Source organism: Aquarana catesbeiana, linkage group LG01 (genome assembly GCF_042186555.1).
Source record: "Aquarana catesbeiana isolate 2022-GZ linkage group LG01, ASM4218655v1, whole genome shotgun sequence".
Taxonomy (NCBI): Eukaryota; Metazoa; Chordata; class Amphibia; order Anura; family Ranidae; genus Aquarana; species Aquarana catesbeiana.
Window position 1 is genome coordinate 947310442 of NC_133324.1, and position 15084 is coordinate 947325525.

Here is a 15084-nt window from a genome sequence, read left to right on the forward strand (position 1 = left end):
GCAGAATTTTTTTGTAACCTTGGCCAGATCTGTGCTTTGCCACAATTCTGTCTCTGAGCTCTTCAGGCAGTTCCTTTGACCTCATGATTCTCATTTGCTCTGACATGCACTGTGAGCTGTAAGGTCTTATATAGACAGGTGTGTGGCTTTCCTAATCAAGTCCAATCAGTATAATCAAATACCTCTGGACTCAAATGAAGGTGTAGAACCATCTTAAGGATGATCAGAAGAAATGGACAGCACCTTAGTTAAATATATAAGTGTCACAGCAAAGGGTCTGAATACTTAGAACCATGTGGTATTTCAGTTTTTCTTTTTTAATAAATCTGCAAAAATGTCAACAATTCTGTGTTTTCCTGTCAATATGGGGTGCTGTGTTTACATTAATAAGGAAAAGAATGAATACTCTGTGTGTGTGTGTGTGTGTGTGTGTGTGTGTGTGTGTGTGTGTGTGTGTGTGTATAGTGACATTGGGGATGTTCAACTCAAGTGGATAGATGCGTTTTGGTGCAGTGAGTCCACATCAGAGAGGCATTTATATAGTTAAGGGCCTGGTAGCCCACGTTTATTAAAGGGAAAAACAAAACAAAAGTCCATCCAGGAATCCCACGCAGGGGTCCATGCTTCAATTAAATACACAAAATCCAAATGAAAATGCTAGCCCACCTGGCTACTCTTCAGCAGCACTGCTGCTATAGGTACTGGTACCTCAACCACCAGATCTTCCAGGCCCACGGTCTTGGGTGCATACAGTCTTTAGGCTTCCTAAACGCACACAGCTTCAAGCCCCTCAATGCACACTGCTTCTGGCTCCTTGGACGCACACAGCTTTGAGCTTCTTAATGCACACAGCATCTGTCCTCACACAGAGATACTCACTAGCAGCCACTGCTCCAACTCCACCTTCCTTCTTATTCTGCTCTCACCAGCCCTTTGTTATATGGGCTGTGTGCACCTGGGCACACACCCTGCTGGCTGTCAACAAGACCCGGACACAGGGTTGGAGATCCTGTCCCACCCAAGACTCTCTGTCCACACCAACGACACTACACACAGCCGCCGTGTAAGCAGCCTTATATAGTGTGGGGCGTGGACTTAGTCCCTCTCTATCAGCAGGGTGCGCTGTGATTGGCCAAAGCATGCAGGTCAGGTGCATGCTTTGGCCAATCATCATACAGCAATGCACTGCGATCTCGCAGTGCATTATGGGGCATTCCGCGGCTCTCGAATTTCCCACGAATGCCCCATAATGTTCACTGTTCTGCGAACAGGCGAACACCCAATAATTAACCCGAACATCGAGCTCATCCCTAACTGCTACATGAAACAAAAAGTGCTGGAAAAGGACCGTACTGAAGGTGGTTGAATCAGCTAAATAAATTTCATCAAAACAAAAGGTCTTCAAAGTCTTAAGCTGGCTACACATTATATAATTGACTTGTACAAATTTCTTTTAGATTTATCAAAACCATCTAATATGAGGTCAAACCTAAACACTTTCAATTTGCTTGTAATCAGGCAGGCCCTTGCACTAAATAGTTGAAGGTAAATCGAAAGGAAATTGAATTAAAAAAACTCGCTCATCCATGTCTTTATGGACCTTGCTTTGTGCACTGGTGCGCAGTCATGTTGGAACAGGAAGGGGCCATCCCCAAACTGTTTCCACAAAGTTGGGAGCATGAAATTGTCCAAAATGTCTTGGTATGCTGATGCCTTAAGAGTTCCCTTCATTGGAACTAAGGGGCCAAGTCTAACCCCTGAAAAACAACCCCACACCATAATCCCCCCTCCACCAAATGATTTTGGACCAGTGCACAAAGCAAGGTCCAAAAAAGACATGGATGAGCGAGTTTGGAGTGGAGGAACTTGACTGGCCTGCACAGAGTCCTGACCTCAACCCAATAGAACACCTTTGGGATGAATTAGAGTGAAGACTGCGAGCCAGGCCTTCTCGTCCAACATCAGTGCCTGATCTCACAAATGTGCTTCTGGAAGAATGGTCAAACATTCCCATAGACACGCTCCTAAACCTTGTGGACAGCCTTCCCAGAAGAGTTGAAGTTGTTATAGCTGCAAAGGGTGGGCCAACTCATTATTGAACCCTATGGACTAAGACTGGAATTATTATTATTATTATTATACAGGATTTATATAGCGCCAACAGTTTACGTAGCGCTTTACAACTTGAGGGTAGACAGTACAAATACAATACACTTTAATACAGTAGGAATCAGAATGCCATTAAAGTTCGTCTGTGTGTGTGTGTGTGTTTTTTTTTTTTAATGATGGTATCACATCATATAAGGTCCATTGGCATGTACCATAGGGTAAGTACATGGATTGAAAATTGGCTACAAGGGCGAGTATAGAGGGTGGTGATAAATGGGGAGTACTCGGAATGGTCAGGGGTGGGTAGTGGGGTCTCCCAAGGTTCTGTGCTGGGGTCAATTCTGTTTAATTTGTTCATAAACGACCTGGAGGATGGGGGAAACAGTTCAATCTCTGTATTTTTGAACAATACTAAGCTAAACAGGGCAATAACTTCTCCGCAGGATGTGGAAACCTTGCAAAAAGATCTGGACAAATTAATGGGGTGGGCAACTACATGGCAAATGAGATTCAATGTAGAAAAATGTAAAATAATGCATTTGTGTGGCAAAAATATGAATGCAATCTATACACTGGGGGGAGAACCTCTGGGGGAATCTAGGATGGAAAAGGACCTGGGGGCCCTAGTAGATGATAGGCTCAGCAATGGCATGCAATGCCAAGCTGCTGCTAACAAAGCAAACAGAATATTGGCATTAAAAGGGGGATCAACTTCAGAGATAAAACGATAATTCTCCCACTCTACAAGACTCTGGCCGCACCTGGAGTATGCTGTCCAGTTCTGGGCACCAGTCCACAGGAAGGATGTACTGGAAATGGAGCGAGTACAAAGAAGGGCAACAAAGCTAATAAAGGTTCTGGAGGATATTAGTTATGAGGAAAGGTTGCGAGCACTGAACTTATTCTCTCTGGAGAAGAGACGCTTGAGAGGGGATATGATTTCAATTTACAAATACCGTACTGGTGACCCCACAATAGGGATAAAACTTTTTTGCGGAAGGGAGTTTAACAAGACTCGTGGCCACTCATTAAAATTAGAAAAAAAGAGGTTTAACCTTAAACTACGCAGAGGGTTCTTTACTGTAAGAGCGGCGAGGATGTGGAATTTCCTTCCACAGGCGGTGGTCTCAGCGGGGGGCATCGATAGTTTCAAGAAACTATTAGATAAGCACCTGAACGACCGCAACATACAGGTATATACAATGTAATACTGACATATAATCACACACATAGGTTGGACTTGATGGACTTGTGTCTTTTTTCAACCTCACCTACTATGTAACTATGTAACATGACTTGCTGTGTTAACATTTAATGCATTTTCCGCCAATTTTTTTTTTTTTTAAAGTCAGCAGCTACATAATAGAATAAAATATGGACAGGGCGCCCGCGATGTTGACACCCGAAGCTGATCTGTCCCTCGGCTCTCGGGTGGAGGCACCTCCATCTTCGGTAAGGGAAAAAGGAAGTGAAGCCTTGCTGCTTCACAGCCTGGTGCTGCACGATCCCACTGGTCCCTGCTGTCTTCTGGGACCTGTGTGTCTCCCAGAAGACAGCAGGGGGGGATGGAGGAGGCGCCGTATATAGCATAGATATCCGCGGATACTGTGGCTATCTATGCCCGGAAGTGGGAGGAAATACCTGGATTAGACAGGTATCTGCTCCCCCCTCCCCCCTGAAAGGTGCCAAATGTGACACCGGAGGGGGGGGACCAGAAAAGTGGAAGTTCCATTTTTGGGTGGAACTCCGCTTTAATATGGTTTTGTACGTGAGGCCATAGCTCAGCTTTAGTCTAGTAGTATTATCGGTCTGGTCTTGGTTTTAAAAAAAATATAAATGTTGCTCCTGTGCTTCTTCTCTCTCAATGTAGGTCTGTGATCTCAGCATTGTCCACAGACTCACGGGAAAAAAAAAATACTTCTATTACCATAATACATGCATAAACCTATTTACAGATGGTGTTTTGACGGTTGACTTGTGGCCTCCAAAATCCAAGCTGGTCCCTGCATTCAGATCTAGATGAAGCCTGGCCTGACAAATGTGAAGGAATTTAGAATCCAGAATTGGACAGATATGTAACATTTCAGATCTTGTATAATAAACTTCTCCTTCCCTCCTCTGCAGAACGTGGAGGTGTCGGTGTGGGTGACGGTCCTGGCGGTGATTTGGCTTCACACCACCTGTGTGGATCAGAGAGAGGAGTGGGAGCTGCTGGAGGGGAAAGCCATTTCCTGGGTCAAGGCTAAAGCAGGTAAGTGCTACTGTAAGTGTAGGCAGGAGTACTCTCACGGACCAATCAGAACTCACGTTTTAATGATATGACTCCCATACAACAAATTCTGATTAAGGTCTACAATTGCATCACTTTGAGTGTTTTTTCCATTTAGTTAATAATCCTGTTTTTTTGCTTTTTTAATGTAAATAATTCTTAATTACCCCTGAGGCCAGGAGTACACAGATGATTTTTAGTAGTGCAATCATGCACCCAAAATCAAATTCACATTCACATTCACATTGAATTTACATTCAAGTGTAGCGAACAATTGCTACATGTTTGGAACAAATGGCTCCCCATGGGGTGCGGTACACAAGCAAACCTCCAAACTTAGTAACCTAAAGCCCAAGCCCGGGCAAAAAAAATATTTTTTGTCCAGGGGAATAAAAAAAAGATTTACGTACTCTATCCTCTGCACCATCATGCTCCACTGATCTTGAGTCCTGACTAAGGATGGGCTCGGGCGTGTTCGCAACCCCACGTGCCTGAGCCCGCCAGGAAGCTGACAGCGCAGCGCTAATCACAGGCAAAGGTACATTTCCCGATCGGCAGCTGCACAAACCGGGAAATGTCTCACTGCCTGTGATTAGTGCTGCGGAGTGTCAGCTTCCTGGCAGGCTCGGCCACGTGGGGTTGCGAACACACCCAAGCCCATCCTTAGTCCAGACATCATCAAAACCAGAACAGGGTCCATAGCCCTCCTCTAGACATGAGGACACTAAGCCTGGGTTCACACTAGTGCGATGCGGGAGCCAGGGCGATTACAGCGCTGGTTCCCGCATCGCACTTCTCCCGCAGTTCATACTGCACTCTGCGAACTGCTGCGGGTGTCAATACCTTGGTAATGACACCCACAGATCGGTTCACAGATCACAGTGCAAACTGTGAACTCGCACAGGAATTGGATCGCATAGGTGAGAACACCCATGCAATCCGATTTCAGTGCAGGGGAAAAAGTCCCTGCAATTTTTTTCCTGCAAATCTAATTTGAGTTCAGCCATGCAACTGTATGGCTGAACTCGCACTGCACAGACATCGCATGTGATTGGCACCTGCGGTGCGGGTGCGAATCACATGAGATGTCTCAGATCGCACAAGTTTGAACCTGGGCTTAGGGCTAGTTTACACTTGCTGCAAAACAAGGCTTCGGACTCGCTTTGTAAAAGCTCTCTGAATGTCAAAGCTCCTGTCACTAAATAAAATGGTTAGCTTGCAGTCTTGTTTACACCTTGCTTTTGCTTTGCTCTGGCTTTGCTTCAAAAATTATACCCCATGTCACTTTAGTGGTGCTTCAAAGCGTCTTCAAAACCTCCATAGAAGTCTATGACAAAGCTCCCTTAAAGCTCGCTTGAAACACCTGCAGCTTTTGAGAGGCTTTAATTCAGCTTTAGCTTTGCTTAGTTTTGGAGAAATTGCAGGTATGAGATATCCACACACACAGGGCATTTGTCAAGCTTCAACAAAGCTTCAAAAGAACATCACAGAAGCATCACTAAAGCTTGATCGAAGCATCAAAAACACATCATAAAAGCATGTTCAAGCAGTAGGCACTTTAATGTGTGTTGAAGCCAAAGCAAGTATAAATGAGCCCTAAGGGACAGTCCACTGCTGGAACATGAGAGAGCGTCACCTTCCAGGGAGTGGAGGATCATGTAGGTAAAATGGTTTCTCATCTACCCTAGACAAAACTAGCTATTAACCCTTGCAGTGTGGGCAGTGGCAGCTGGTAATTTTTATAGGGGGGGGGGCGGCAAGTGGTGCACCACAGCAGCCCCCAACCCCCCCCCGGTGTGGTTGGTCGGACGATGCACTTACCCCATCCATTTCGGGCATCACGGATGGCTTCCCCTGCTCTCCTCCGTGGGCATCACGGCTGTAGGCATCACGAGCAGCTTCTCCTTCCCCTGTGGCTTCCGTCTCCTCCTTCCTCCTCTGTGGCCAATCACAACGCTTCTCCTTTCGGCCAATCAGGAAAAGGAGATTTAGCCTGGGTTCACACTGATGCAAATTTACAGCGGGTTTGATGCGTTTAGGAACACACATTTTCGCAGGTCATGTAAAAAGCATAGTTTTCCATGGCTTTGGTTCACATTTATGCGTTGCGAATTTTGTGCGAGGGGGGAAAAAAAAGGGTCCTCTGGCTCTAATTGGTGCTTCAAAAAAACACCCCCATCATTGGAATTCATGCATCCGGCGTCCTGAAATGGGCTAGACACACGGATGAGGCGGCAGCGCCCGTGTGCCCTTAATGGACGGGCCCGCCCCTGAGTGGGCACAGGAGAAGGAGAAATGACAGCTGAAATCAATTAATTAGCAGCCAGTCATCAGTTTAGTAAAATTTACTCTGTCATTCTACCATGTAACCATTCAGATGTTCTGCAATTATGGGGGCGTGGCTTGGCGCATGGAGAGGATGGACGCCTGATAACTCGGCTCCCGCTCCCGTCCCCTGAATGGCACACAGACTCCCCATCGGCCTCCCATATGAGCAGGAGAGGCTGCAGCAATACCACCCGCACCTCGGGGAACCAGAAATCTGGGAAAATAGGTAGTTACCTAGACCACGCTGGCTTCCAAGATGGTGGCGACCCGCTCGGTGGCAGCACACACTGCTGCTAAGGTACAGGCCATGCACTCCCCTCACTCCCCCGGTCCTCAGAACCAGAGCCCAATTACCCAAGGAGCCCTCCTCACTCCAGAAGCCCCTCTCCTCTCCACCACAGCCAGGGGGAAAGTTGGAACATGGAGGCCTACATAAAAGCCCTCCCCACAAAACATTGAATCCTACATTAGCAGGCTGGAGAGATCATATAGAAGGGAGATTAGTGACCTCCGTAAGGACATAGGCCACCGCATGGAAGATATTGAGACCACTGTAGAGGAATCAGCCTCCAGAATCTCAGAGCATGGGCACATATTTCAAGAACACACTAACCAGATCCAACAACTGTTTTATGATCTGGACGACCAAGAGAACCGAAGCCGTCGCAACAATATCCACATTTGCGGGTTGCCAGAAACAGTGGAAAACAAAGATTTAGCAATGGCGACCACCTCTGTGCTTACTTCTTAGGGACTTTTGAACTCCCAGATGTTCTGGAATTATTACCAATCTGGAAAGGGTTGGCACTGTCACATGACAGTAGTCAAACCTCTTGAATGGATGCAGTTCCAGAATTTCTAAATGGTTACATTTTAGAATGACAGAATACAATTACTAAACAACTGACCAGCTGCTAATTAAGTGATTTCCTCTGTCATTCCTCCTTCCCCGCATCTGCTGTTCAGAATATTGACACCTTGGCAGTGGAGTGTTTTGGGAAAATGCTCGGATATCAAAATCTGGGGCAGTCCTGCTGAATCCAGGATTGTTAGGGATATGCACAAGAATCACAGATGAATTGCTAATGATCAGGCAATGCTCATAATGTGTATGATTAATTGTTACCACATACAGTACCTAGCTACATACTACACAAACCTAAAGGACCTTGTACAATATATAAACATCTTGACATCACTTATTCCTCCAATATATTTATATAGATCTGGGGTCTCCAAACTACAGCCCATAGGCCACATCCTACTCACTACAAGATTTTATCTGCCCCCCAGATGTCAGTGGCAAATCCTCAATGTGTACTGACTGAGGATTAAAGACGGTAGAGGCTGCCTATGGTCTCCTGATGTAGGCAGTGACTTTAATGGGTATCCTGTGTATGAATGGACTCTAATGTAAGGGGGCACTTTGATGGGTAACCTCTTGAAAGGGGTTACTCTGATGGGGAGCCTGATGTAAGGGGGAACTCTGATGATTTGATTTTTGTTTGGCCCCCGAATATTTATGATACATACGATGTAGTCCATATACAGAAAATATTGGCAACCCCCTAGTATGGATTCTTGTTCTCATTCCCCCGTTTCTCAAATATGAGAACTCTCATACTTAATTTAGTTCTCACACCCTCTTTACATATATGTGTGAGTTATTGTGTCAAATGAGTTGTAGTAGAGTGGACCTGAACTCAAAACGTAAAGATTTGTTATGGTAAAAGTAACATCTAGAAATTTCAATTGTGCCTAGGTAGTTGGTGATGTCACTACTGTACTGTTAACTGTTCTCATTGCTGGAAAGGAAACTGTACTTGAGGACCTGCAGTGGTAGGATCTCCCTGCTTCTGCTACCTTCATTTACCTACCTGATGCTTTTTAAAAGGAAAGTATGGCCAAAGCTTTTTTGGTCATACTTTTCTTCTGGCACCCCTTTGACCCAGAATTGGCCAACAGTGGGCTAAATCCAGCTGTCAGCTGATGTCACAAAGCCGCTTCAAAAATAATGTCAGGATCTACCCAGATACCTAAATGGAAGCTGTCTCAGCCTTTCAGAGCATCGCTGAGATCCTGAGCCAGCTGCTTCAGCACTGGAGGGGCAAAGCAGAGAGCGGTGACTGACAGTCTGACTCTGCTCAGAATGGACCAAGAACTGAGCAATCAGCGGTCATGTGAGTTCTCAGTCTTCGAGTCTACGTGGGACAGCTGCAGCATCACAGAGATGGAGATATAGATTTGCGTATGTTTTTGGTTTTATTTTTTCACTCCCACACTTTTCCTTCTTTAATCTTTACCCCACCAGTCATCAGATTACTAATCATCGAGGTGGGGGGAGACCGGCCAAATGGATCACACCGGGCACTTGCCCGGTGGGCCGGGGCTGCCGGGCCGCATGTCCTTGTGGGGCCAAGGCAGCTGAGCTGCTCTTTGAGCCTCTGCTGCTCACCCGGACTCTCCGCGTTATGTTACCTGTGACCATGAAGAGGGAGGGGATCTACACGAGACACCGGACAGGAGGGAAAGTGAGTGCGTCCCCCCATGTGTGTGCCTGGATAGGAGGAGCAGCTGCATGCACAGTAGAAGAGTCCATCTCTTTATTTTTCTCCTACAGCCTTTGAAAGCCTGCTTTTCCATCTGTCTCTCTCCTGTGGGCATTCAGAGGCTGTAAGAGAAAAATAAAGTGACGTAAAGATGTATTCTTCTCCTGTGTATGCAGCTGCTCCTCCTATCCAGCTTCTTTCTACTGTCCCCTAGTGCTCTCACCCCCCCCTCTCAGGACCTCCCTGTGCTCTCAGAACCCCCCCCGGTGCTCTCAGGCTCCCACTGTGCTCTCCGGGCTCCCCCAGTGATCTCCAACTCCCCCCATGCTCTCCAGCCCCTCCCAGGGCTCATCAGCCCCCCTGTACTCTCCTGGTCCCTCTAGTGCTTTCCGCACCCCCCTCCCCAGTGTTCTCCAGCCCCTTCCCATGCTCTCCAGCCCCTCCCAGTGCTCATCGACCCCCCTGTGCTCTCCGGGCCCCCCAGTGCTCTCCGCCCCCCCAGTGATCTCCACCCCCCCAGTTATCTCCACCCCCCCCAGTGATCTTCACCTCCCTCCCTGCTCTCCAGCCCCTCCCCACTCTCCAGCCCCTCCCCATGCTCTCAGGCCCCCCTGTGCTCATCAGCCCCACTGTACTCTCCGCCACCCTCCCAGTGCTCTCCAGCTCCTCTGAGTGCTCTCAGGCCCTGTGCTCATCGCCCCCCCGTAGTCTCCAGCCTCCCATGCTCTCCTGCCCCTCTGTGCTCTCCGCCCCCCTGTTCTCTGCCCCCCCTTGTGCTCTCCAGCCCCCACGTGGTCTCAGCCCCTCAGTTCTTTCCAGCCCCCCAGTACTCTCGGGTTCCCCCTAGTGCTCTCCACCCCCCCGTGCTCTTTACCCCCAGTGCTCTCCGCCCCCCCCCCCCCAATGCTCTCCATGCATCCTGGTAAATATGTCATGGTCTGCTCAGTCTAAAGTGCTCGGGCCTATTTTTTATCCCAGTCCGGGCCTGGGGGAGACGAACATGATGTATTGTCCTGCCAATATGAAGTTGGCTGACCCCACACAGAGACACAGTGAAGAAGAAGGCACGATAGGTCAGCAATGGGGAAAAAGATCAGCTGCAGAGAGACCACAAGCAGCACTGGGGACTTTGCCCTTTACTTGTCTCTTTTTTTTTTTTTTAGAACAACTTTCCCATTACAGGTCCTCTTTAAGGCAGCCAATTAACTTTGAGTTGTCAACGCATCAAACTTTACTGCAGTGCACCATTGTGTTTCTCCCAAGCTTTTTTCAGTCAGGCTTCAGGAGGTACATAAATTACCTACACCTACTGTATAGCAAGGGCATTATTCAATTTTGGTCAAAGCTGCACAGTTTGTATTTATCCACAGATGCTGCTTGCCTGCATAAGCAGTTTTTTTTGTAAAGGTGAACTATGCCTTTGATAATTCTCAGATTGTTCATTTTTCACTTTTTCATTCTGCATCCGGAATAAATAAAAGTGACATTTGATGTGTCCTCAGGTTCCTCTCTGAGGGAATTTGTCAGAGCCGGGAACGAGCAGCTGAAATCCTCTGTGGACCCCAAAGTGTTCGGCCTGTAAGAGGAGACGTCTGCAGGAACCAAGATGGCGGAAGGCTTCTGATGGATTCCGGAATCTTCCTGGAATGTCGCTGCATCTCTTTTTTTGCCTAAATAGTTTTGTGCCGTTGTACTCTGTTCCTGTATCTGCGAGCGATACCAAAGTTAGATGTGTCGAGTTTGCTATTATTAGGAAATAATAACTGTTTGCACTATTTACAGGTCATTGTTTTTTTACTATTCTGTGTAATACTTTGATGCAGTACTGTTTAAAGAAATAAACCTTTTTAAGTTTCCATTGTCTGTATTTCTAATAAATGAAAGGGGATCCCCTCTAAATGAAAAACCTCTCAGTGTAGTAATGGGGGTCCAGTTCTTCTAGGTTCATCACAGTCTCCACAATAACCATAGATGTGTCCTTGGCCTGCTGTGTATGTTTTTTTTTTAGACATGGCAGTGGTCTCCAAGCTGCCACTTGTGGCCCTTTCACTATCTTTATCCGGCCCTTAGGGGCACTATTCCTCTCACTCATACAAGGCACAATTCCTTCTGCTTACACCAACAGTTGGGCATGATTCCTCCTATTATCTATTATTAAGGATGGGGAAGTATTCCTCCCATTGACACCAAGAATGTGGCACTATTTATTCCTTCCACTGACCAATAATGGGGCACTATCCCTCCTGCTGACAGCAATGATGGGGACCAAATCTTTCCACTGACACCAATGATGGGGCACTATTCCTCCAATTGACACCAAGGATGGTCATTATTCCTTCCATAGACATGAGTGATCTGGCACTATTCCTTCAACTGATTGTAATGATGGGGATCTATTCCTTCCACTGACATCAACAAAGGGGCACTATTGCTCCCACTGATACAAAGGATGTGGCACTATTCCTTCCACTGACACCAACAACGGGGCACTATTCCTTTCACTAACACCACTGACGGGGCACTATTCCTTCCACTGACACCAGTGACGGGGCACTATTCCTTCCACTGACACCAGCGACAGGGCACTATTCCTTCCACGAACACCGACGGGGCACAATTCCTTCCACTGACACCAGCGACAGGGCACTATTCCTTCCACGAGCACCGACGGGGCACTATTCCTTTCACTGACACCAGCGACAGGGCACTATTCCTTCCACGAACACCGACAGGGCACTATTCCTTCCATTGACACCAGCGACGGGGCACTATTCCTTCCAATGACACCACTGACGGGGCATTATTCCTTCCACTGACACCAACTAATAGGGCACTATTCCTCATCCTACCGACTACAGGCGTCATGTAAGTTTTTTTATTCCAACTAACCACCAACCCTGTGGCATTGTTACTCAAACTGAGGCTGGTCACTATCTACTCCCTCTGCCCACAGTACAGCCTCCCTATAGACTGAAGGGCAGTAAACTGGCCCCTTTGTTTAGAAAGTTTGGAGAGCCCTGAGATATAACACTGCTCAAAGAGAGCCTGTATATTTCTATGGGTAAGGGCCCATTCCATATTGTACCTTCAGGGGGCACTGAGGGTAAAATGTGAAAATACTCCTCCTGGTTTCAGTATGGTGGAGGACACAGTCTGGTCAGAACCTGCTTTGTATTTGGTTTAGTGTGGGAACCCCTTCAAGTACTGATCTGTTATTAGGGGGAAAACAAACATTAGCCCGCACTTGTAAAATACTTATGTAAAGAGGGAATAGCATCTTACTGATAGGTTAGAGATTCTACTATTTACTGTAGAATTCCAGGTTTAGTTTAGATTATAGAGTTTGTTTGGGCCTAGCTATTGCCTAAACTAAATGATCAATCTGCTGTGTGCACTGTAATGGACTATGTTCCAGCAGCAGTGCGGGTGACTTCCCATCTGCTGCCAGAACGAAATCAAGCCAGCCTGAATGCTTCTTCGCCATTCAGGAGAAGTCTTGTATTTTTATCAAGGCCTAGGCGGACAGGCAGTTGGGTGATGTCACACATTAGCCAATGAGTGGAAGCTTGCGTTCATGGATAAAAATATAAGGGTTCTCCTGAATGGCTGGGAAGCATTCAGGCTGACTTCATTTAGTTCCATCAGTAGACATGAAGTCGCCGAAACAGAGCGGTGACTATTGTATGTGCCTAATGCTACTATAGGATATTAAAGTGCACGCAGCAGTCAGATCATTAAGTAGTGAAAATAGTTTATCTGGGTCAGCTTGGCCTGCGAAAACTATTCAATGTCAAACAAACCTGGTATTCTACTTTTATATTTCTGTTTCAATATTTTTACCCATGGGGTCAGGAAACCTGTAGTGAGCATTTTGAACATATGCAGAAAAACACAAGCACATAATAAAAACAATTGCAATGCCCCAGTTCTAAGACTGTACATGGGTACTACTTGCGCCAGAATGAAGAGGAGGGGAGAGGTTCAGAGAAAGGTAGGAGAGAGGGTACAACAGGGGAAAGGAGGGAGAGACCTAGGGTAAATTCCCCATGGAATAAGGTAAAAGCCAATTAGATAAGTTATAAGTAGGTCAGGCTAGAAAGGTTCAAAGAGGGTAGGGAATAATGAAGCCAATTTTCTATATTTTGAGGAATTTTGGTTGTGAGACATTGAGAATGCTAAGACAGTTTTTCATTTACTAGCATCAGATTCATTCGATCTTTGACTTCCTCAAAAAGAATGGAAGATGCCTTCAAAGTTTTGGCTATCATCTGTCAACCAAAAATAGATACATAGCTAATATCTGTCGATAAGGAAAGAGGCCTGGAATCGGACCGTGGAGCAAAGCTATCTTAGCATCCTTAGGAATCACTAAGTGAAATAAAGTTTGAAGAAGGCACAAGATTCTGGATCAAAATGCGGTCAGTTTCTGGCAGGGCCACCAAGTGGAGCACAAATCACGATGACCATAACCCCCTAAAACACCTGTCGCTATAGTTAAGGTTCTTCTGGGCAGAAGAGAATGGTGCAGCATAACATTAGCATTTCAGTAGTAAATTAAAGTGAATTGGTTGTAAAGTGGGAAATGTCTTCTCCATGTTTCTGTAGTCCAGCACCTGTCTACATACTCTCCCCACCAGAAATCTTTGGTCCCCAAAGATGGGATGACGTCCTTCGAACACATAGCGTCCATAGCATTAAAAGAGAAGTATGGCAATTAAAAAAAAAAACGTACATACTCCCCTAGGATGCAGTATCAGTCTGATGCTTCATCTGCCCCCTGCTGCCTCTAAGACTGAGATCCGAGTGATCAAAAACCGCTGTTTGCGTGGGTCTCGGTCTTCAGTAAGCAGCACCCTCTGCTCTGTCCCTCCAGCGCTCACTGGAGCACCAGGCTGTGGAGGATGCGGAAGAAGTTGTCTCAGGCTGAGCCAGCTGTTGGTCAGGAATCTGGGTGGATCCCAACATTAAAGTCAGAATCTCTCCAGAGCCTGTAACGAGTCAGTGAATACAGGTCGCAGGAGTACAGAACTAAGTGCACTCCTGTGGCCTACAAGAGAAGTAGCTTTGGCCCTACTTCTCCTTTTACCTTAACTTAAAGCGGAGTTCCATCCAAAAGTGGAACTTCCACTCATTTGTCTCCTCTCCCCCTCCGGTGCCACAATTGGCACCTTTTGGGGCGAGCGGGGACAGGATACCTGTCTTTCACAGGTATCCTGTTCCCACTTCCGGGAGTCTGCGCCGCGGCCCGTGACGTCACCGTGGGGCTCCCTCCTCCTCCCCCTGTCACCGGGCCAGTAGGAGAGAGGATCGGGGCCTCGCCCATGCGCAGTAGGGTTCCCGGCATGAAGCCGCAAGGTTCCCTTACCCGCAGTGGTGGCAGCAGCACCCGACAGCTGATGTAAACATCAGCTGCGGTGCCAACATCGCTTCGCTGGACTCCAGGATAGGTAAGTGTCCTATTGTAAAAAGCCAGCAGCTGCAGTATGTGTAGCTGCTGGCTTTTAATTTATTTTTTTGGGGGCGGACCTCCGCTTTAAACAAGCAACTAAACATAAACAAAGATAACATGTACATAGCCCCAGATATTTCTCATTGGCATATGAAATCAACAAGGGAACCTCCCACCAATTGTCAGAAGGGGCGAGGTTGTCTTTTTTTTTTTTTTTTAGACCTCCAGTGTAATGGTGGCCTACCTAGATGTCTAAGGGGGTGATTTTAGGTCACCTCCTACCAGGTTGCTTCTTTGGACTCCTGCTGTAGAAGGGGCCCCTCAGTTTCTCCCTGAAAACCTCCAGTGATCAGCAGTGGGAAGAAGAGGGTGAGTGGATG

The 15084-nt window shown here is 46.9% G+C and overlaps 2 protein-coding genes across 3 annotated transcripts in view; both read left to right on the forward strand.

Annotated features, from left to right (window-relative positions):
* LOC141121405 (von Willebrand factor A domain-containing protein 5A-like) overlaps window positions 1-11111 on the forward strand; it is a 239283-nt gene extending 228172 nt beyond the window's left edge. For both annotated transcript variants that reach the window (XM_073611105.1, XM_073611106.1), the window contains 2 exons: window positions 4234-4360; window positions 10758-11111. In XM_073611105.1, the coding sequence (XP_073467206.1) occupies window positions 4234-4360; window positions 10758-10837 (207 nt within the window). In that variant the 3' untranslated portion in view covers window positions 10838-11111. The remainder of the gene's footprint in view (window positions 1-4233; window positions 4361-10757) is intronic.
* LOC141121389 (von Willebrand factor A domain-containing protein 5A-like) overlaps window positions 1-15084 on the forward strand; it is a gene marked incomplete in the record, with an annotated part of 791688 nt that overhangs the window by 550528 nt on the left and 226076 nt on the right.